At 42.0% G+C, this 24,571-nt stretch overlaps 1 protein-coding gene across 1 annotated transcript in view; it reads right to left on the bottom strand.

The window, feature by feature from the left end:
• LOC311244788 (receptor-type tyrosine-protein phosphatase zeta-like) overlaps positions 1-24,369 on the bottom strand; it is a gene marked incomplete at its 5' end in the record, with an annotated part of 193,581 nt that extends 169,212 nt beyond the window's left edge. Inside the window, 2 exon segments of the mRNA XM_084334475.1 lie at positions 20,306-20,377; positions 24,303-24,369. Of these exon segments, the coding sequence (XP_084190601.1) occupies positions 20,306-20,377; positions 24,303-24,369 (139 nt within the window).
• Between the last annotated feature and the right edge of the window lie 202 nt (positions 24,370-24,571).

Genomic DNA, 24,571 nt, shown 5'->3' with positions numbered 1-24,571 from the left:
TGTGTAATGTAATGTAATATCTGTTTTTAGTTTGTGTAATGTAATGTAATATCTGTTTTTAGTTTGTGTAATGCACATAATATGGGAACTTTTATCCATATGGTTGAGCCTGTTAGGAATTGCACCCCCAACCCAAGCAGATTGCAGATCACTCTCTCTATATAGAGGTAAAAAAGAAAATATGGTCAAAATAATTGGCATAAAAAGGGCACTTTTTTATGAGGCACAAAAGGGCAGGTGCTTGTGCACCCGTTGGGCTCTATGTGTGCACGTGCCTGCTAGCTGTGCCCTTGAGCAAGGCACCTCAGCTTTAACCGCTCCAGTGTTAGCTGCTCAGGGGCCAGTAGTAGAGTGCCTGACCATAGTGTCTTTATACCTGTATCACTGGACATATAAATGCATATTAAATCAAATCAAATTGATTTGTAAAGCCCGAAATCACAAGTTAATGTCCCCATGGGCCGGACAAGTCTTCTTTAAACTATTCAAGAAGAAACATCCCAATAAATCAAGAACAAAAAACCCACCATGAAATCCAAAATAAATGTAAAATAAATAAATGCAACACTCCCAGACATACCCCAGCGAAGGTAAGGAAAAACCTAGCAATAGGAAAAAAGCACCACAGGCGATGTGGAGGAGAGCAACCTTAGAAGGGCCGTTCAAGGGGGGATCTCCCTTCTTAGATGTCTGTGATAATAGTGTTGCTATGGATGGGAGGAGAATAAAACAGGCGAATAGTTGGTATGTATGTACATATACGTGTAATAAAACACAAATATGTGCATGCAATAGCAACTGGGGTACATAACAACATTTTTGAAACATTTAAATATATTACAACTCTGTACATACATGTGATTAGCATTATACTCAGTAGAACTAATATATATATCTTATACCCAGCTTAATCACTATATTAATATTATTATTGCACTTTACTGTTACATTTGCACTCGGGTTGGATGCCCCACTTATTTTCATTGTAAGGCCTAACAAAATTAATAGTTGGTTTCCGGTTGCCGACCGACCCTGCCGATTTAGGTGCGACCCAATATATTTGATGAGTTTTTAAAAAAAATTATAAAAAAAAAAAAGAAAAAAAAGAAAACGATTATTATTATAATCTTTTTTTTTTTAGAATAAAGTTTCATAGAAATCTTAGTCAAACATTTAGTATTATGGATATTAAACATGCTGGCAGAGTACATGCATCCATGTTGTTGTGAACATTTTAATTTAATAAAGAAATTCCCTATCCATAGTCGCTGTGGGAAAGAATAAAATAAAAAAATTAAATAAAATAAATTCCCTACCTACCCATGGCCAAACTGACAACCAACAGGAAACCAACAATATATTTTACTTTGCCTAATGTACTTATGCTGTATGATTAGGAATGCCCCCCGGACCCCGGTACTAAACGGGAACCGGTACTAAATTAGAAAAAAACTGAGTATTGATAAGCTCCGACGTTATCGGTACTGCTATCGATACTCTAGAAATTATTATTACTATGAGTTTTTTTTCGAGGAATTTAAACGTTGCAAACTATCTCTCCTCTCTGTCTCTGCACGAGAAGCGAGCCGCAGCAAGCCATTATTACTCACACTCAACTTTTTTTGCCATTGCTATGTCTACTATACATTGGTTTCTTGTTCGAATGCATCTATTTCTATAGACCAGTGGTGCCCAACCAGTGGGCCGTGATCGACCGGTAGATCAATGACATCCAATATAATTGATGCGAGCAATGTTAGCTGCTAACTAGTACTAAATAGGCTAAGCTAACTAGCGTTAGCCGTTAGCTTAGCGTTAACCATGGAAAACGCTCAAAGCAGATTCCACGACACCAGTTCCATTCGTGAGAAAGGGGGGTGGGTTATATTGACAAGGCTTGACAACAGAGGTTCAAATATAACTTCATATTTATTGGTAGAGTTGTTCCGATACCGATACCAGTATCGGAAATGCCGCCGATACTGCCTAAAATGCTGGTATCGGTATCGGCGAGTACACGTCAATTGTAGCCTCCGATCCCATGACGTCATTTATCTCCTGCGGAGAGTGAGGATTATAAAATGAACGTGTTTTAAAGTGTGATGCTGTTTGTCATTTTAACAGCAGATACTTTCTTAAATTCCATTGTCCCCGACAGAGCGTGTGACGGGGAGCTCGGACGGGATGTGTTTTGCTGGTGTTATGATAGCATTAGCTGAAAAGCTAGCTAGTTGGAACAACATCCGCCCGTTACATCAAATCAGATGATGGCCTGTCCTTTCTCCAGGACCTGACACTGTCCGTGACCGTCTATCAACAATAATGCACCCAAGGTGAATCGTATTTAAGTTAAGTAGCTACTGACTAGCGTTAGCTGACTAACGTTATCAAATGTCAATGCAGGAAGACGAGCTAGGTCAGCTAGCTTAGCTTGATAACGATACCGTGGCTAAAGTTGGTGCTATTCATAATCCAGCAATAATGGCTGCAGACCTGCAAGCAAAGTACAGCAAGTTCCAAGTGCCAAAGGATAAGAGTCTGAGGCGGAGTCTCAAAAGAGAAAGTTGAATATTTATTTTGCATCGAAAAACACAACATGCACGTTCTATCTGCTACTAGCTTACAGACTGGGTAGCGAGTGCAACACCGTCTAATGTCCGTGCGGATCATTGGAGTAGGGTATATCTGCAGTGCTGCAGCCCCATACTCATTGATTAATGATACTAATACAAATTTATACAATCACCTGTTGTTGAATAAATACCATTACTTTCTAGTTATTACTAAAAAACAGTATATATTAGGGGTGGACGGTATGGTCTAAAATTTATATCACGGTATAATTTGAAGCATAGACGGTAACGGTATATATCACGGTATCAGTGTTTCCGTTAGAATAGCAAAATCCAGCATCCAGCCCGCTGTTTGCAATGGGAGCAGCACGGACTCGGGACAGCACAGACCCGCTGCAGCCGTCGTTATCATAACACTACACACATATCATAATGTTTACAGCAAACTGTAGTTGATCACCAGGTATGTTTTATTAACGTAGAATAATTCATATAAGAAAAACGATAGGGACATCTCTTACCTTTCTCCACTGGTTAAAAATGCCAGGAACTGAAATTGAAACTTGCTGTGCGCCGCGGTGATATGCGTTTATTATGAAATGACAATTGCGTGTTGACACGCCCACTGCGCGAAGCCTCCTAAATAACTTTTCCAGTTTGCACATATCTATTATCTATGACTAATTCTATCTATTTTTAGGGGCAAATGCGATTGAAATAGTCGCGCTGTGGTTACATGACGTCATTGCTATTTTAGAGCTGCCCTACCGGTTACATGGTATAGTCAAAATCCATACCGTAGAGCAAATTAATACCGTTTATACCGTATACCGTTTATACCGTCCACCCCTAGTATATATAAAACAGTATCTGTAAAAAAAGAAAAGAAAAAAAGTATAATTTAAATAATATCGTTTTTTATTTTTATTTTTTTTAATATATGCACTGGTATCGGATAAGTATCGGTATCGGCCGATACCCAAAGCTTAGGTATCGAAATCGGATCGGAAAGGAAAAAATGGTATCGGAACATCTCTATTTATTGGGTATTTGTTTCTTTATAATCGGGCATCCAGTTTCCATCACCGTGTGTTAAACTCTTCCTGTGTTTACATTAGAGCGCGACATCATCGCCTACGGCAAGCTTACACGCTCAAATCGCAAACAGAACCCGGATTGGGCGCACATGTCACATAACCAGAAACGTCAGTGGCCAATCAGACTCGCTAAACGCATGAACCGGTTGCCTTTGGAACAGACGCCACCAGGACACACAGCCTCTACTAATAACATGGAGTATTGAACCGTTTTTACCAGCTGGGTATTGGGTGGGACATTCTGATTTAAGAACTTTCTAAATAAAATAGAAAGTCCCAAAATAGTTAATTTATCTGACTGCTTGTATTAATTGATAAAAAAGTAGCCATGTGCAGTAATTCTAATATAGTTATAAAAAAAGAATAATAAAGCAATGTCGATTCTGTTAATAATTTTTTTTTGCTAAATAAAAAAGAACCGATAAGAGTATCGATAAAGTACCGAACCGTTAAGCAGTATCGATAAGAGTAGTAGTATCGATAAAATCCTAACGATACCCATCCCTATGTATGATGACAATACATTTCAATGTAATCTAATCTAACTGGTACTATGACCTGAATGATGGTCCTAGAGGTCAGTGATTTGATGCTCTTTTGGTGTTTTGGCGATGGTGGCGTAAGAGAGTGCTGTCTTAACGTAAGAGAGTGCCGTCTTAACAGGTCGTCGGAAATCTCCCATATAGGCATTGGATTGGGTGGAGACCTGGTGACTGCATGCGAATACCCTCGTATGCCCTGTGTATGGGGACATGTCACCCATATAGAAACACACCTCTTCAATGAAAACAAAATGTCTAATTATTTGTTCAAAGCATGCTCAGAGAGAGAATCACAGATTAAATATTTCTTTGCAGGGTGCAGATATTGAGCAAGTTAAGGAGGCCAGATTGCTTGGAGTTATAATAGATGAAACACTCTCTTGGTCAACTCACATTAACAATATTGTAACAAAAATGAGCAGAAGTATTTCAATTATTAGACGGAATGCCTATTTTTTAACAGACACAGCTACCAAGCAAGTCATACAATCACTAGTTTTGTCACATCTGGACTACTGTCCAGCAATCTGGTCAAATGCATCCAAACAAGACTTAAATAAAATACAGCTTACTCAAAATAGAGCTGCAAGACTTGCATTGCATAGCTCAATTAGAAACGCACAAGGAACTGTCATGGATGAGAGTCAATGAGAGACTAGTGTGTAGTCTTATTTTGTTTATGAGAAATATTTATACTTTACATAAACCTGTGTGCCTCTTTTTGCAGCTGGTGCTTATTAGTGATGGTCATGGCTATGGCACTAGACAAGCCTTGAGGGGTCGGTTCGCCCTGCCGAGACCCAGAACTGAAGCCTTAAAGAAAACTGTATTGTACAGGGCAATGTCCTACACTGTAAAAATAAATGTTTTTTCACAGGAAATTCACTGTATTATTTTACAGATTACCTTTGTTTTTCTACTTTAAGTGTAAATACCATAAGCATACAGTAAATTACCTTTTATCAAAATATTAACCATTAAATAAAGGTTGTAATCTGTAAATGTATTTGATTTTACTGTAATTTGACCAGAAGTATTTGGAAACCATTGATGCCAGACATTTACCGTTTTCTTGCAGCTTTTATTTCTTACAGTGATACTGGAATAGACTTCCACAATATTTGGTTTCAATTACCAGTAAGGTGGGATTCAAGAGGAGACTACGAGGGGCTGTAATGCAGAAAGAGATTGATTTGGGTTGGGTCTAATCTGTGTCTGATGAATGGGTTCTTGTGTTGGGTTATGTGTTGTTTTGGAACGTGTTTGTCTAGTGGTTATGAGGAGTATTAGAGTATGAGTGTGTGGAATGTTGTGCTGTTTTTGAGCACGTTTTAGTTTTCTCTGAGATGTCTTGTTTGTTGTTTTATTGATATTTGTTATTGTTCTATTTTAGAAAATGTGGCATACATATTTGTTTGTATGTCTGATTTTGATTGGTTTAATGTTCTATAATTGTTTGTATATTTTATTGGTGTTTTATTGATATTTGTTTTGTTTTATGTTGTTTTATTGATTATTCTTGTTTAATTTTATATGTTTGGATCCAGACCCCAGGAAGAATAGTCGCTGCTGAGGCCGTGACTAATGAGGATCTGAAATAAAGAAATAAATCAATATCTGAAATGTAAATCAATAAATAACCTTCTTAATAAATATAATATTTATATTGTAGTGGGTTCTATAGAGACATAATTCCCCATGGTATTGTTTTGATGTGTTGATGGGGCACTGTCACTTTAAGGAGGTTGGTTTTGGGGTTGGGCTGAGAGGAGACGCCCTGTGTGGGGTTTCATTGATAAATGTTTGATTACTATGAGCTGTCAGAAGCTAGCCCGGCATAGTTCTGACAGCTGTCACTTGTGCTACTGCGAAATAAATGACACACGGCTTTGTGTTGTCAACTGATAGAAAATGTGCGTTTCTCTATTCCGACGATTTCTACAATATAATAATAAATAACTGTTTTTTTACTAGTACATTTTTACTACTATGTACTATGTTACTATCCGTATACTACTACCTACCATGCTAATATGTCTATTATACTATGCACTCAGGGTGTAACACTCAAGTTCAACACGAACAATGCCACTGACCATAAGCTGCCAGAGATGCACATCTCCTGCTGACCAGAAAACCACACACTTTTGTGATAGTCATTTAAAATGTATGCGAAAGTTTAGTTTTCACTTCTAATTTGAAGATAAGGATCTATAGAACAATTTGGGCTCGAGTGTCAAGAAACCAGTTGAATTTAATAAAAATGTATCCAAAATGGCCACAATCGAAATCATGAATTCTTTAAAAAAGTCTTAATGTTCACACAATTGCTGTGTAATATAATTTTGTATTGCTATTTTAAGTTAATACTGTGTGAGGAATCAACTGGAGTTCAAATATTGATGTTTTGAATATTCTGGTATGGCAAAAATCAAAGATGGCTGCAATGTCTGTATTTATTTTGAATTACGCTTCATAACTTTTATTCTATTGAACCTAGAATGGTGATGTTGGTGCCTGTACCTAGGTTTATATGAATGAGTAATTGAATACAAATAAAATAAACATGATTGGAGCATATCTTATATGATATTTCACACAATGAGACAATAAATATGTGGAGAACTAGAGTTAGATATGAGAACTGTAAACAACAGTTGATTGTGAAGAACAAACGATGATTGTGAAGAACGTCCTCATCACAAGAAAGGATCTGCATCTCAGCACCAATGTCAACGCCATGCCAAAGACCTGATGGAGGTGATGCTGAGCAATGGGAATCCCTTTGAGGAGGGCAGTAAAGACCTGGTTACATTAGACAATAAGGTGTGTGAGTCTGCAGCCATATCTGTCCATCAAAAGGGTAATTCACATCAAATTAGGTCTCACACACAAGATAGTTCAAAATACAGGTCCGAAATATCTATCTAATTATTTTAATCGATTCCGTGACAATCATTCATACTCCACTAGAAGGAGCAGTACGAATTTTATTCTGCCAAAATTTAAATCCCTAATGGGCACAAATACATTTTTATATTCTGCAGCACTGGAGTGGAACAAGCTTCCAGTGGCCCTGAAAAACATCGAAGAGGGGGGAAGTTTTAGATGTGCCACAACGAAATGGCTAGCCAGTGAAGTATAAAATAGCCATAGGAAGGAGAGGGTAGGGAGTGTTTTTTGTATGGGGTTGCTATTATGTTTTATTCTCTGTTTTTTATTATGATGATCTATGTTTTATTATGATGCTCTATGTTTTATTAGGATGCTCTATGTTTTATTATGATGCTCTGTTTTAGTATGTTTTATTATGATGCTCTATGTTTTATGATGTCCAAAATCAGGGACCGTGATGGAAATAAGTGCTTGCACTTTCTCATGTTTTTATCCCTTGGATGCTGTCTTTTACTCCACAAATAAAAATCAATCAATCAATCAAACTCGAGTCTACGGGACAAGAGCAGTACAACAATTTCAGGAAGAGTGCTTGAATCAAATGACAGACTTCTGACAGCACCGATCAAGCAAAATAACTTACTGTTGTTCCATGAGAAGAAAACACAGAAGAAGACAGCAAATAAGCTGAGAATGCAGCACTTCAAACATCATGCAGAGCTCTATGGGAAAGCTTTTATTGTGCTAGACACAATACACGTCAAGTAGAGATATTTCTGTTGACGAGGAGTTAGTTGCGCCAGGTGTAACAAGACATTTTCTCATTCCTGTCAAATAAGTTGTTAACAGATGGACAGTTCCCAGATGACAAGGATGTCTACATCACTGCAGGTGATCAAGTCCACCATGTTGGAAACAGTCCACCAATGGATCAATGTAACCATGAGGAAGCTGACACTCGTGTCCTATAATACATCTCCTCCACGCCCTCCAAACATCATCACTTGGGAGGGTGCATACTGGAGATACAGATGCTTGTCGTAATCCTTCTGACTAATTTCCATCACATCAAGCCACTAACAGATACACACCCACTCAGGGACGTGCACAGGACTTTAGAGGGGCAGGTGCTCAAAGGCTGAAAAGGGCACTATACCTGTGTGTGTTCTAACCGAGCGCGCGTAGCGCACAAGTCCGATTTTCAAGGGCCCTTTTCGGGTGGGGGGCCCCCTTTTTATGCTTTTTGGGGGGTTTTGGTGATCAAATATTGAACTATAATAATCAGTGCAGGAGTTCACTTATCCTTGAAAGACACTTTTATCACTGACTTAAAAGGCCCATACATCTCCATAAATGTTCAGGGGGGAGGGAATAAGTGCTTACCCTACAGACCCCAAGAAGTGCTGTATATTCTGTATTGTTTAATATAAATGCATTTTTTATTCCAATCCCGATTTGTATTTGAGATTCCCAAATCCCATCGGACTTGACTTCTTCGTGTCCCTCAGTGAGTGCAATACCAGCATTCAACTGTATGCGCCACAGCGGTTTCTATCATCATCATCATCACCACCCACGCTATGCATAAAACATATAGGTCCGCGGAGAGGCACGCTGAGGAGGCCGTGCAAACTGCAATAGAATATGGGGCATCTCTCTCTCTCTTTACCTAATATTTTGATTCTATCCTGACATTTTCAGTTGGAAGGGCAGTCTATATGCGTAACGGATTTTGTTTTATTTTATTTTTTCAAAAGGGGCACTTTTCTTATGAGGCTCAAAAAGGCAGAACCCCTTGGGCTCTATGTGTGACACACACACACACACACACACACACACGCACACACACACACACACACACACACAGGGATGTGCACAGGACTTTAGAGGGGCAGGTGCTCAAAAGCTGAAAAGGGCACTGGGCCTGTGCTATTTTTGGGGGCCCTTTTTGGGCGGGGAGGGGCCTTTTTATGCTTTTTGGGTTTTTTTGGTGATCAAATATTGAATATTGAACTATAATAATCAGTGCAGGAGCTCACTTATCCTTGAAAGACACTTTTATCACTGACTTAAAAGGCCCATACATCTCCATAAATGTTCAGGGCGGAGGGAATAAGTGCTTACCCTACAGACCCCAAGTCTGTTAGGACAGCAGACTCTGTTGGCACTGCTCACAACTTACCTTTTTAAAATAGCTTTTAAATGAATTATTATCTTTATTTCATTGTCTTATTTTTCTTTATTTGTATACATTTTACTTAAATATTTTATTATAATTTGTATCATTGTTTTATGTAGTTTTTTTTATCATTTTATTTGTTCTTTTTTAATGTCAACATATTATTTAAATGATTCAAATGGTTCTCAAACATGTTCCGTTGTGATGTCACAGTATGATGTCATAATCAAACATTCTAGAACATTTGTGATGTCACAGTATGATGTCATAATAGAACATTCTAGAACATTTGTGATGTCACAGTATGATATCATACTAGAACATTTTAGAACATTTGTGATGTCACAGTATGATGTCATAATCAAACATTCTAGAACATTTGTGATGTCACAGTATGATGTCATAATCAAACATTCTAGAACATTTATGATGTCACAGTATGATCTCATAATCAAACATTCTAGAACAGTTGTGATGTCACAGTATGATGTCATAATAGACCATTCTAGAACATTTGTGTACAGTATATATTCAACAATTCTCTCAGAAGATCTCAGAAGACCAAGTGAAGATATCACTTGTTGTTTCCAGCTATTTGTTTGTAAGCTTGAATATATTCTGTAGATACAATTTAAAATCACCACATGGAAAAGTAAACAATGTCCTGTACAATCCATAATGAGCTGCGTCTGGAGGGAAGGCTCTGTGATGTGGTTATTAAAGTCAACAGCACTGAGTTGAATGCCCACAAGGCCCTCCTGTGTGACTGCAGTGACTATTTCAGGTAAGTTTAGCTTGGTTCAGGTTAGCTTGGTTCAGGTTAGCTTGGTTAGTAAACAGATACCATACTGTACTTTTACTGTAAACAGATACTATACTGTACGTCTACTGTAAAAATATACTATACTGTACTTCTACTGTAAACAGATACTATACTGTACTTCTATACTGTACCGGGGGGCTCCGCGTCTCGGGGCGGCAGGGGGAGAGGAGGCAGCCGGGGAGGTCGAGGGGGAAGACGGACGCCTGTGTGCAAGAAAGTGGTCTACGACGACCACGAGAGTGAAGAGGAGGAGGACGACGTGGTCAGCTTGCGATCAGAGGAGGACGAGTACTGTGTGTTGTTGTGGCCACCGGTTAATTCGCGATTTTTTATTGGAAACAACAACACAAAAAGTGTTGCCGAAAGTATTCACGCTGTGGGAGGTGCTTAATGTCTGAAGGAGTCGACTGAAGGCTTCTTGTCCTCTGCAAAATCATGCAATTGGTCCACTGATGGATACATCTTGATATTTGTCTAGTCTAGTGTGTTCATTAGATGGGTGAAATCCTCTTTCAGTGCCTCTGTGCCTGTTTTCTTAGGCAGTTGGCCTCTGGTATGCGTGCCATTAGCGTTAGCCACGCTTCTAAGAGGTTGGCAGTCGACTACGGCTCCTTTCGACCGATTAGTCGACTATTCGACTAATAGGGGTCAGCCTTAATTACTACACAGGACAGAATGTTGCTTACTGTTTACTCATCAGATATCTCTATACTCTGCGTCCCACAGAGCCCTCTTCACTCGCTGGAGCGACTCAGAGAAAGCAGTCTACACTATCCCTGGGGTGTCCCCGGGTATGATGCAGCTCATCATAGAGTACTCCTACACACGCTTTGTGCTGGTGACAGCAGAGAACGTGAAAGAGCTTCTGGTGGCTGCAGACCAGCTTCGCGTCACTGGCATAGTACGAGCGTGCTCTGACTTCCTAGAGGGCCAGCTGTCTCTGGAAAACTGTGTTGGCATCTGGAGGTTCACGGACATCTACTGCTGCCCTGACCTGAGGCGCAAGGCCCATCTCTGCATCGTGTGCCACTTTGAGGAGATGTTGCACGTCTCACAGGAGTTTGTGGAGCTGTCCCCGCAGCAACTAGTGGACATCATCGAGAGGGATAACCTGAACGTGAAGAGCGAGGAGACGGTGTTCGAGGCCGTCCTCCGTTGGATCGACCACTCCCGTGAGGAGCGTAAAACACACATCCCTTTGCTGCTGCCCAAGGTAACTAATTGTATTACGGATACACAAACATGGTTGCTAGTGCCTGAGCCACATTTATTTTTTTATTTTATTTTTATTATTTTACTTTTTCTTGTTTGTCTGTCTCTTGTCAAGGTCATTATGATTCATGTTACTGTTATTATTGTTGTCGTCCCTGTTGTCATTATTATTATTATTATTATTATTATTATTATTATTATTATTATTATTATTATTATTATTATTATTATTATTATTATTATTATTATTATTGTACTGTTATGTTCTGTTTTATGTATGAAAAGAAAAGAAAAACATTTAAAAAAAATAATAATAATAATTGTATTACTGTGCATTACATTAAAACAACACTAGGTTCCCTAGTACAGTGGTTCTCAAACATTTGGGTCCAAACTGTTCCCTAGCAACAGAAACCGTCTACAACCGATGTCTAAGTTGTACCCGCTGTCTGCTTGTCTCTTCCCAGGTTCGCATGGGCTTGATGAGGCCTGACTACTTGCTGAACAACGTCCAGAACAACCCTGTGGTGAGGGACAGCCACGACTGCAGGCCCCTCATCCTCAGCGTCCTGAACCCCTCTGGCTCCGACAGGCTCCCAAACCCCCTGACCCGCCCACGCCGGCCCCAGGAGGTCCTATTGGCCATCGGAGGCGGGGGTGGCGGCATCCTGACCATGGAGGCTTACGATATCCGAGCCGGTGGATGGATGGACGTGAGCGTTGAGGGGGAGAGTCCCCGGGCCAACCACAGCACCGCTTATCTCCACGGTCTGGTCTACTGCGTGGGCGGCTGGGACGGCGTAGAGTGTCTCAGCAGTGTGAGCAGGTTCAACCCCGTCACTCGCAGCTGGCTGCAGGCGGCTCCCATGCACTCACGCCGCAGTGTGCTCAGCGTGGTCGCGTTGGGCGGCTGTATCTACGCCATGGGAGGGCACGACGGAGACGTGGTACTGAACACCGCCGAGCGCTACAAGCCTGAAACCAACCAGTGGACAGTGATCTCACCCATGCTGGAGCACAGGGGGGGCGCCGAGGCAGCAGCCCTCCAGGGCAAGGTGGGTGGAACTGAGGGACACAGGGTGCTAGATGAACACAAGGAACGTTAGATCAGAAATCATAAATGTCTTTATTGCCAAGTAAGCTTGCACATACAAAATATGTGTCTGGGTCCTTTGGTGCATCAACATTAACAGACAATTAAAGTAGAATGAAATCAAATGGAATATATAAACTAAATTAGAATATTCTTTCTTATTACAGGTTTACATCTGTGGTGGCCAGAACAGGACGGGGTGTCTGCTCACAGCTGAGTGCTACAGCCCAGACACCGACCAGTGGACTCTGATCGCCCCCATGAGCAGCAGGCGTGTCGCACTGGGAGTCGCTGCATACGGAGCACAAGTCTATGCGGTCGGTGCACACGGAGACAAATGCTTTATACTCAATATTTTTATAGATATGTATCATTTGACTTTCAATGCTTCTGTGATGCGCTCATTTCCCTAAATGGATTAATACAGTGTCTGCCTGCCTGAGCCACACACTAAAACATTCCTCTCATGTGTCCTGTCCTCAGGTGGGAGGGTGCGACGGTAGAAACATCCTGCGTAGCGCGGAGGCCTACAGCCCCTTGACTGACTCCTGGAGAGCCCTGCCCGCCATGCTCACCCCCCGCAGCTGCTTTGGCATCGCGGTGCTGGACGGCCTGCTCTTCGTGGTCGGAGGCGACAATGTCTTCACCATCCTCTCCAACGTGGAGCGCTACAACCAGAGCAGCGACAGGTGGACTGCAGTCGAGGACATGAAGATCCTGCGCGGTGACCTAAGCTGCTGCATAATGCATGGCCTGCCATTTTACATGAGCCAGTACGCTGCTCCCCGTGGAGGTGGAGGAGGAGGAGGAGGAGGAGGAGCAGGATGAGGAGGAGGAGGAGGAGGAAGAGCAGGATGAGGAGGAGGAGGAAGAGGAGGAAGAGGAGGAGGAGGAGGATGAGGAGGAAGAGGAGGATTAGGAGAACGAGGAAGAGGAGGAGGAGGAAGAGGAGGCTTAGGAAGAGGAGGATTAGGAGCAAGAGGAGGAGGAGGAGGAGGAGGAAGAGGAGGATTAGGAGGAGGAAGAGGAAGATGAGGAAGAGGAGGATGAGGAAGATTTGGAAGAGGAGGAGCAGGAGGGGGAAGAGGAGGATTAGGAGCAGGAGGAGGAGGAGGAGGAGGAAGAGGAGGATTAGGAGGAGGAGGAAGAGGAGGAGCAGGAGGAAGAGGAGGATTAGGAAGAGGAGGATTAGGAGCAAGAGGAGGAGGAGGAGGAAGAGGAGGAAGAGGAGGATGAGGAAGATTTGGAAGAGGAGGAGGAGGAGGAAGGAGGAGGAGCAGAGGGGGAAGAGGAGGATTAGGAGCAGGAGGAGGAGGAGGGAAGAGGAGGATGAGGAGGAGGAGGGAAGAGGAAGAGGAGGAGGAAGAGGAGGAAATAGGATGAGGAGCAGAGGAGAGAGGAGGAGGTGAGGAGAGGAGGATTAGGAAGAGGAAGAGGGGAAGATGAGGGAGAGAGGAGAGAGGAGAGAGGAGAGGAGGAGGAAGAGGAAGAGGAGAAAGGAGGAGTAAGGAAGGGGAGTAAGAGGAGGGGAAGGGTGAAGAGGAGGAGGAGGAGAGGCAGAGGCAGGGCAAAAATTGACCAAAAGAAATCCTAAGAAATTAATAAATTACTATCAGCCAAAGGTGGTGCATTTCTTTCTTCTAGTAATTCAGACAATATCTGTTTTTAGTTTGTGTAATGTAATGTAATATCTGTTTTTAGTTTGTGTAATGTAATGTAATATCTGTTTTTAGTTTGTGTAATGTAATGTAATATCTGTTTTTAGTTTGTGTAATGTAATATCTGTTTTTAGTTTGTGTAATGCACATAATATGGGAACTTTTATCCATATGGTTGAGCCTGTTAGGAATTGCACCCCCAACCCAAGCAGATTGCAGATCACTCTCTCTATATAGAGGTAAAAAAGAAAATATGGTCAAAATAATTGGCATAAAAAGGGCACTTTTTTATGAGGCACAAAAGGGCAGGTGCTTGTGCACCCGTTGGGCTCTATGTGTGCACGTGCCTGCTAGCTGTGCCCTTGAGCAAGGCACCTCAGCTTTAACCGCTCCAGTGTTAGCTGCTCAGGGGCCAGTAGTAGAGTGCCTGACCATAGTGTCTTTATACCTGTATCACTGGACATATAAATGCATATTAAATCAAATCAAATTGATTTGTAAAGCCCGAAATCACAAGTTAATGTCCCCATGGGCCGGACAAGTCTTCTTTAAACTATTCAAGAAGAAACATCCCAATAAATCAAGAACAAAAAACCCACCATGAAATCCAAAATAAATGTAAAATAAATAAATGCAACACTCCCAGACATACCCCAGCGAAGGTAAGGAAAAACCTAGCAATAGGAAAAAAGCACCACAGGCGATGTGGAGGAGAGAAACCTTAGAAGGGCCGTTCAAGGGGGGATCCCCCTTCTTGGATGTCTGTGATAATAGTGTTGCTATGGATGGGAGGAGAATAAAACAGGCGAATAGTTGGTATGTATGTACATATACGTGTAATAAAACACAAATATGTGCATGCAATAGCAACTGGGGTACATAACAACATTTTTGAAACATTTAAATATATTACAACTCTGTACATACATGTGATTAGCATTATACTCAGTAGAACTAATGTATATATCTTATACCCAGCTTAATCACTATATTAATATTACTATTGCACTTTACTGTTACATTTGCACTCGGGTTGGATGCCCCACTTATTTTCATTGTAAGGCCTAACAAAATTAATAGTTGGTTTCCGGTTGCCGACCGACCCTGCAGATTTAGGTGCGACCCAATATATTTGATGAGTTTTTAAAAAAAATTATAAAAAAAAAAAAGAAAAAAAAGAAAACGATTTTTTTTTTTTTTTTTTTTAGAATAAAGTTTCATAGAAATCTTAGTCAAACATTTAGTATTATGGATATTAAACATGCTGGCAGAGTACATGCATCCATGTTGTTGTGAACATTTTAATTTAATAAAGAAATTCCCTATCCATAGTCGCTGTGGGAAAGAATAAAATAAAAAAATAAAATAAAATAAATTCCCTACCTACCCATGGCCAAACTGACAACCAACAGGAAACCAACAATATATTTTACTTTGCCTAATGTACTTATGCTGTATGATTAGGAATGCCCCCCGGACCCCGGTACTAAACGGGAACCGGTACTAAATTAGAAAAAAACTGAGTATTGATAAGCTCCGACGTTATCGGTACATCGATACTCTAGAAATTATTATTACTATGAGTTTTTTTTCGAGGAATTTAAACGTTGAACGAGAAGCGAGCCGCAGCAAGCCATTATTACTCACACTCAACTTTTTTTGCCATTGCTATGTCTACTATACATTGGTTTCTTGTTCGAATGCATCTATTTCTATAGACCAGTGGTGCCCAACCAGTGGGCCGTGATCGACCGGTAGATCAATGACATCCAATATAATTGATGCGAGCAATGTTAGCTGCTAACTAGTACTAAATAGGCTAAGCTAACTAGCGTTAGCCGTTAGCTTAGCGTTAACCATGGAAAACGCTCAAAGCGGACTCCACGACACCAGTTCCATTCGTGAGAAAGGGGGGTGGGTTATATTGACAAGGCTTGACAACAGAGGTTCAAATATAACTTCATATTTATTGGTAGAGTTGTTCCGATACCGATACCAGTATCGGAAATGCCGCCGATACTGCCTAAAATGCTGGTATCGGTATCGGCGAGTACACGTCAATTGTAGCCTCCGATCCCATGACGTCATTTATCTCCTGCGGAGAGTGAGGATTATAAAATGAACGTGTTTTAAAGTGTGATGCTGTTTGTCATTTTAACAGCAGATACTTTCTTAAATTCCATTGTCCCCGACAGAGCGTGTGACGGGGAGCTCGGACGGGATGTGTTTTGCTGGTGTTATGATAGCATTAGCTGAAAAGCTAGCTAGTTGGAACAACATCCGCCCGTTACATCAAATCAGATGATGGCCTGTCCTTTCTCCAGGACCTGACACTGTCCGTGACCGTCTATCAACAATAATGCACCCACGGTGAATCGTATTTAAGTTAAGTAGCTACTGACTAGCGTTAGCTGACTAACGTTATCAAATGTCAATGCAGGAAGACGAGCTAGGTCAGCTAGCTTAGCTTGATAACGATACCGTGGCTAAAGTTGGTGCTATTCATAATCCAGCAATAATGGCTGCAGACCTGCAAGCAAAGTACAGCAAGTTCCAAGTGCCAAAGGATAAGAGTCTGAGGCGGAGTCTCAAAAGAGAAAGTTGAATATTTATTTTGCATCGAAAAACACAACATGCACGTTCTATCTGCTACTAGCTTACAGACTGGGTAGCGAGTGCGACACCGTCTAATGTCCGTGCGGATCATTGGAGTAGGGTATATCTGCAGTGCTGCAGCCCCATACTCATTGATTAATGATACTAATACAAATCTATACAATCACCTGTTCTTGAATAAATACCATTACTTTCTAGTTATTACTAAAAACAGTATATATTAGGGGTGGACGGTATGGTCTAAAATGTATATCACGGTATAATTTGAAGCATAGACGGTAACGGTATATATCACTGTATCAGTGTTTCCGTTAGAATATTTTTTTTTGCCTGATAGGCAGGCTATATAAAGAATGACATCCTCAAGGCATGTAGATTTATAATATTTTAACTTAAAACTAGGCTACTTTTGCGTATAAAGTCATTATATTCCAAATAAAATAAGTCCCGAGTCCGTGCTGCTCCCATTGCAAACAGCAGGCTGGATGCTGGATTTTGCTAGAAGCATATGTAGCTGCAGAGCCGCAGAGCCAGCGGCGCTTTCAGGTCTGGTCACAGCTTTCAGCCGTTGGGTGGGGGGGCGCTGTTGAGCGGGCCTGTGACCAGACCTGAAAGCACCACTGGCTCTGCGGCTCTGCAGCTACATATGCTTCTAGCAAAATCCAGCATCCAGCCCGCTGTTTGCAATGGGAGCAGCACGGACTCGGGACAGCACGGACCCGCTGCAGCCGTCGTTATCATAACACTACACACATATCATAATGTTTACAGCAAACTGTAGTTGATCACCAGGTATGTTTTATTAACGTAGAATAATTCATATAAGAAAAACGATAGGGACATCTCTTACCTTTCTCCACTGGTTAAAAATGCCAGGAACTGAAATTGAAACTTGCTGTGCGCCGCGGTGATATGCGTTTATTATGAAATGACAATTGCGTGTTGACACGCCCACTGCGCGAAGCCTCCTAAATAACTTTTTCCAGTTTGCACATATCTATTATCTATGACTAATTCTATCTATTTTTAGGGGCAAATGCGATTGAAATAGTCGCGCTGTGGTTACATGACGTCATTGCTATTTTAGAGCTGCCCTACTGGTTACAAGGTATAGTCAAAATCCATACCGTAGAGCAAATTAATACCGTTTATACCGTATACCGTTTATACCGTCCACCCCTAGTATATATAAAACAGTATCTGTAAAAAAAGAAAAGAAAAAAAGTATAATTTAAATAATATCGTTTTTTATTTTTATTTTTTTTAATGTATGCACTGGTATCGGATAAGTATCGGTATCGGCCGATACCCAAAGCTTAGGTATCGAAATCGGATCGGAAAGGAAAAAATTGTATCGGAACATCTCTAATACACACACAAGCACACGTGAACACACATACAAACGTGCATACACACAAGCATACACCGCGCGGCGCACACACATCCATGTACACGCATGTGCACGCAGACACACACACATAAAAGCAACACACGTGGTTTACAGCACAAAACCTCTTCACATAGACTTTCCATTTGAATCAGTGAGCCGATCATTTGAAGTAGAGTGCACTCTCTCTCTCACACACACACACACACACACACACACACACACACACACACACACACACACACACACACACACACACACACACACACACACACACACACACACACACACACACACACACACACACACACACACACACACACACACACACACACACACACACACACACACACACACACACACACACACACACACACACACACACACACGCACGCACACACACACACTTCACAAGATGGGTTTTGCCTCTTTGAGGACACCATCTATACACTGCATCAAAGGCTCAGTCAGGATAGAGACAGAGAGCCTCCACTGCAGCGACACACAAACAAGACCAACAACCAACAATCCAGTGGAAGGTTAACCCTTCTTCTGTAGTGTGGCAGTGAAAGGGTTAACCTGCTCTCGTGTGGCAGTGAAAGGGTTAACCGGCTGCCGTGTGGCAGTGAAAGGGTTAACCTGCTGTCGTGTGGCAGTGAAAGGGTTAACCGCCTGTAGTGTGATAGCAAAGGGTTAACCTTCTGTAGTGTGGTAGTGAAAGGGTTAACCGGCTGCCGTGTGGCAGTGAAAGGGTTAACCTGCTGTCGTGTGGCAGTGAAAGGGTTAACCGCCTGTAGTGTGATAGCAAAGGGTTAACCTTCTGTAGTGTGGTAGTGAAAGGGTTAACCTGCTGTCGTGTGGCAGTGAAAGGGTTAACCTTCTATAGTGTGGTAGTGAAAGGGTTAACCTGCTGTCGTGTGGCAGTGAAAGGGTTAACCTTCTGTATTGTCGCAGTGAAAGGGTTAACCTGTTGGTGTGTGGCAGTGAAAGGGTTAACCTTCTGTAGTGTGGTAGTGAAAGGGTTAACCTGCTGTTGTGTGGCAGTGAAAGGGTTAACCTTCTGTAGTGTGGTAGTGAAAGGGTTAACCTGCTGTTGTGTGGCAGTGAAAGGGTTAACCTTCTGTATTGTCGCAGTGAAAGGGTTAAGGCCCACGAACATCTCGTCATTCACTCACTACATGTAGGATTGTAAGTGCGGTCTAACGCAGGAGACGCTGGGTTCGAGCCCAGCTCTCGGCATTGCTACCAGCTTGGCTGGTCGTTCATACTAACACACATTGGCAGTGTTAGGGGGAGGGAAGCTGGTGGGTGGGGATCAGACGTTGTGGACAGCGACTCCTACAGGTCGGTTGGTGCGCCTGCGCAGCAGAATCAGGAAGCGACGGGGGACCCTCCCACACAGACCCTCGCCGCTGAGAGATCGCGCTGTTCAGGTGAAAAGATGCGACGGCTTTATTATCAAGAAGGCCCCCGTAAATGTCCAAACCCCCCCCCCCCCACCCACCCACCCACCCACCCCACCCCCTCCTAATGTACAGTCTCCTCCCCCTCGAATGTATATAGTTTCTGTTAGGATCTCTGTTAAACAGTACTGTATATTTGTATGTCGTGTATGTCATAAATGTCACTATGAATTGAAAATGGGGGACCCTGATGTAAACAAGACGAAAGTCTTTCTCTGGTCTGCATCCCCTTAACTATTGTGTGTATTGAGCTGTACTGTATTGTACCCCATTCTGCAATCTGTTAATAAACTTTTCAATCAATCAATCAAACAGAGAGACTTGACCACCTCCCACTCTCCCCCTGCCGCCTCCCACTCTCCCCCTGCCGCCTCAAACTCTCCCCCTGCCGCCTCCCACTCTCCCCCTGGCGCCTCCCACTCTCCCCCTGGCGCCTCCCACTCTCCCCCTGCCACCTCCCACTCTCCCCCTGCCGCCTCCCACTCTCCCCCTGCCGCCTCCCACTCTCCCCCTGCCGCCTCCCACTCTCCCCCACTCTCCCCCTGCCGCCTCCCACTCTCCCCCTGCCGCCTCCCACTCTCCCCTGGCCCATCCCACTCTCTCATGGCCCCTCCCACTCTCCCCTGGCCCCTCCCACTCTCCCCCATGCCACCTCCCACTCTCCCCCTGGCCCCTCCCACTCTCCCACTATGCCGCCGGTGAGACGGTTTTTACTGAATGCAATCCGTTTTGGTCAAACGTCCAGCCGATGGACATGAACCACTGACCTGCGTAGGACCAGTCTATGTCTTCTGAGAACTTGCGCTGATTCCTGTATCCATATCCCTGCGTCACTTCTGCTGAAAGAAAGAGAAAGAGAAAGGGGGTAGGTCATTAAAATAAGTCCATATTTGTTTACAATATTTTCCCAAATTAGATTTGTGCATTATTACGCTCTTTGCGGCACCAGACTTTGGGCCGATTTCAGAGTTTAAACATACAGTAGGTGTCTCATTAGTGGTTGAGAATTTGCCCGGTTGCCTTATTTTCTACATACCGTATGGCCAAGTCACTAATGAGAGATTACATTGGGCATATGGCAACAAAAAAAAAAGTGTATTCTTCTTCTCAATCATCCAACACTTCAAAATTCCCAAAGGCACAATTCCGTCGTGGTCGACTTACTACCTGACATGCAAACTCATAAACAAGTCGTGAGCGAGACAAGTTAGTCCGTTAGTTATAGGTTAGTTATACGAAAGCCAGTGAGCAACTCGGACTTCAGCGATAATCATGAGCGTTATAAAATAAAACACACATGATGGCTATAGGAGGCAATAAATTATCATTAAAATGACTCGCTGCTCTTGGCAGCTGTCATAATAATGAGATGGAGTCTGCGCCCCGAGGACCGGAGCCGGGTCATTAGAGAAAACACATCGTCGACAGCAACGTGCCTCATTATCACAGCGAGCAGAGCACCTGGTGACGGCTAACGGCGCTGGAGAAGAACCGTGGTGCCACACAGTCAACCTGGCAGTGTCAAATTATTAACACTATTCCCCCGAGTGTATTTGGGCCCAACTCACAATTGGTGTTAAATTGACTCTTGCTCTTGTGTAAGAGTTAAATTAACTCTAAATAGAGTAAAAAAACGTAACACTCGCGCATAGGCGAGAGAGCAAGAGTCAATTTAACACCAATTCTGAGTTGGTCCCAATTTTTACACTCTGGAATAGTGTTAATTTGCCACTGCGAGATTTACTGTGTAGATTAGTGTTCAGTAGCCACAACTGTCACGTGGCTCGATTTGGCTTCGTTAACCACGGTTAAAACGATGAAGGTATACAAACCATAATTTCCTGATATCTTGGAAAAAGAAGACTGTATATATACATCACTTTGCATTATATTTGACATAATTGTGAGTCAGTAGTGTACATATGGACAGGATTCAGACATATTAGGAATGAGAAAATGTCCAATATGACAATAGAATTTGGCTGTACGACTCTTGGCTGTACAGTAGTAGAGGCTACTGTAAAGGAAAATCACGTCTACTGCCATCATGTGGTGTTGATTCCGTCTTAGCTTTTGGATAACATTAGTTTAATCCAGGATTAGATGTTTGCAGGCTGGAGATATGAGATGTCAGCCACAGGGCTTTAGTTCATGACCAAGAAAAAGACAATAACTAGATTTCAAGGCAGCCTGCCACTGTATTTTCCCATACCCATTGCCCATACAAGTCTGGCCCTGGAGTAACCGTTTATACTAGAGATGTTCCGATACCATTTTTTCCTTTCCGATCCGATTCCGATACCTAAGCTTTGGGTATCGGCCGATACCGATATTTATCCGATACCAGTGCATACATAAAAAAAAAAAAAAACGATATTATATAAATTTTTTATAAATATAATTTTTTTTTTTTTTTTTAACAAATACTGTTTTATATATACTGTTTTTTAGTCATAACTAGAAAGTAATGGTATTTATTCAACAACAGGTGATTGTATAGATTTGTATTAGTATCATTAATCAATGAGTATGGGGCTTCAGCACTGCAGATATACCCTACTCCAATGATCCACACGGACATTATACGTTGCTGCACTCGCTACCCACTGGCTCTGCAGATATACCCTACTCAGTCTGTCTACAAGGCTCGTTCAGTAGCAGTCGCATCTGTTGTGATTTTTGCACAATAAATATTCAACATTCTCTTTTGAGACTCCGCCTCAGACTCGTATCATTTGGCACTAAAAGCTAAACATTGTCGCCGATATGGCTGTCCGCAACATGTCATTAATTGTGTACGCGACGTGCAATTGTGCAATGACAACGTTACCGTTAGCTAGCATGAGCTACCGGTATATGGGAAGACCATAGAAGACTGTAACGTTACTGGTGACATTGTGATTTAACTTGGAATACTCCTTTGCCAACTTGCTGTACTTTGCTTCAGGTCTGCAGCCATTATTGCTGGATTATATGAATAGCCCCAACTTTAGCCAAGGTAATGTTAAAGCTAGCTTTCGGTTAGCTGTTCAATGCTAATAGTAATAACACCAGCCACCAAGCGAACCCATGAGCTCTCCGTCAACACCGCTCTGTCGGGACGATGACATTTAAGAAAGTATCTGCTGTTAAAATGACAAATGGCATTGACACTTTAATCGATTAAGCACACGTTTGTTTTATAATGCTTACTCAACAGACCACAGTGTTGTTGATAAATTACGTCATATGGTATCGGAGCGCAGCATTAGAGGGTACTCGCCGATACCGATACCAGCATTTTAGCCAGTATCGGCGGCTTTTCCGATACTCGTATCGGTATCGGAACAACTCTAGTTTATACTGTATTATAGTGTTGTCTTTTTGCAATCCATTGATACCAGGAAATCAACCGGAGAGGATAAATTGGATACTTCTATTTCAGGCTAGCTGCTCTATTAATTAGAGCAAATTACACATATATTTAATCTTTCTTTGTCAACAGGCATAGTTCCTAGTACCTGCAAAAAGGCTCATGTATCTCTATTACATAAAGGTGGATATAAGTGACCCTAAATAACTACAGACCAATCTCCAAACAATCCTGTCCAGCAAAAATCCTGCAATCATTGGTAAATAATAACCAACTCAAAGCATTTCTCTAAAATCACCAAGTCCACACAAATGTACATCAAATCGTGGCACAATCTCAGCTACTACTTTAGTCGTGAATAGTATCTACCCTGGATAAAAGAAAACATTGTGCTGCATTATTTGTAGAGAGCATTTTGAAAATGTTCTTCTTTTAAATAGACTACACAGCATAATATGTTTTGATGCAAATGCTTGCAGTTGGTTTCAGACACTGGGAAAGCCCAATTAGAGCTTTTGCCCATTACAAAAGGCGTCCCACTGGGATCAATTCTGGGTTCTATCTTATTATATACCATTTATATGAATGATATTGTCTCGTCTTTGAGTGGATATCAAGTTCATCTTTATGCAGATGATATTCTGCAAGATGTGCTTATTGGCCTTAGGCTTGTACTTAATGCTATTCATGATGCTCTCTAGGGCTAGAGATGTCGTCTGTGAGGATTTGCATACATCAACTGTAAATGAGTCCGACATCGAATGAGTTACAGAATACAAATATCTTGTTATCTGGCTTGATGAGAAATGTACATTAAACATAAATATAAAACCTTATTATTATTATCCTAAATATATTTTATCTATAACATAACCGTATTCAAATAGTGACAAAAGGGGAAAAAAGATATATATATATAAAAGAAAAACATAAATAAATGTGTATACGTTTTGTACATAAAACTATGAAACTTTTGTAACCTTTGCTAAATGATGTACTGAATTATGTTTATTTTTTGTATTCTTTTTTTTGTAAATAATGTAATGTAAAAAGGGTATAGGCGATTATAAACCCCCGGCTTCAGCCGACACCTTTTCGGTCATTCGGTCTCTAGGACAAACACGTGCAAATGCAGAGCAGATGCTCCGATGGAGAAACAGCAACACGGTGACCCTGTACCCCCTGTACCCCCTGTTACCCTGTACCCGGCCTGTACCCCTCTTCCTGCAAACTCTCCACTGAACACCATTCAGCTCCTCTTCTCTTCCTGTGTGTTTCTTAGCCGTGCAGAGCTCTAAAAGTGAGCAGCACCCGGGACCTTGAAATGTATTCTAAAATGTATAGGAAGCCATTAATAAGAAGCCATTGCTAATTGAGTGAAACTGAAACTGAACCAGCAGGTGACGACATGCCAGTGGCACGTCTGGCAATGAGGACAATCTGCTGGGTTGGGGGTTGGGGCATGGGGGGTGGGGGCATGGGGCATGGGGGGTGGGGGCATGGGGGGTGGGGGGTTGGGGGTTGCAGTCAATTACACGTCACTGGCCCGCTGCTTACGACGACGCCAGTGGCACAATTATTTTGATGAATCATTCAGTGATTAGGAGCGATTCCTAGGCTAAAGTTAATGGTATGTTCACTACATGTTCCTAAAAGCTTGTTATTGTTCATTTAGCCAGCG

The sequence above is a fragment of the Notolepis coatsorum genome (assembly GCF_963971535.1).
Source record: "Notolepis coatsorum genome assembly, chromosome: 18".
Lineage (NCBI taxonomy): Eukaryota > Metazoa > Chordata > Actinopteri > Aulopiformes > Paralepididae > Notolepis > Notolepis coatsorum.
This window is presented reverse-complemented; position numbering and strand designations above follow the sequence as displayed.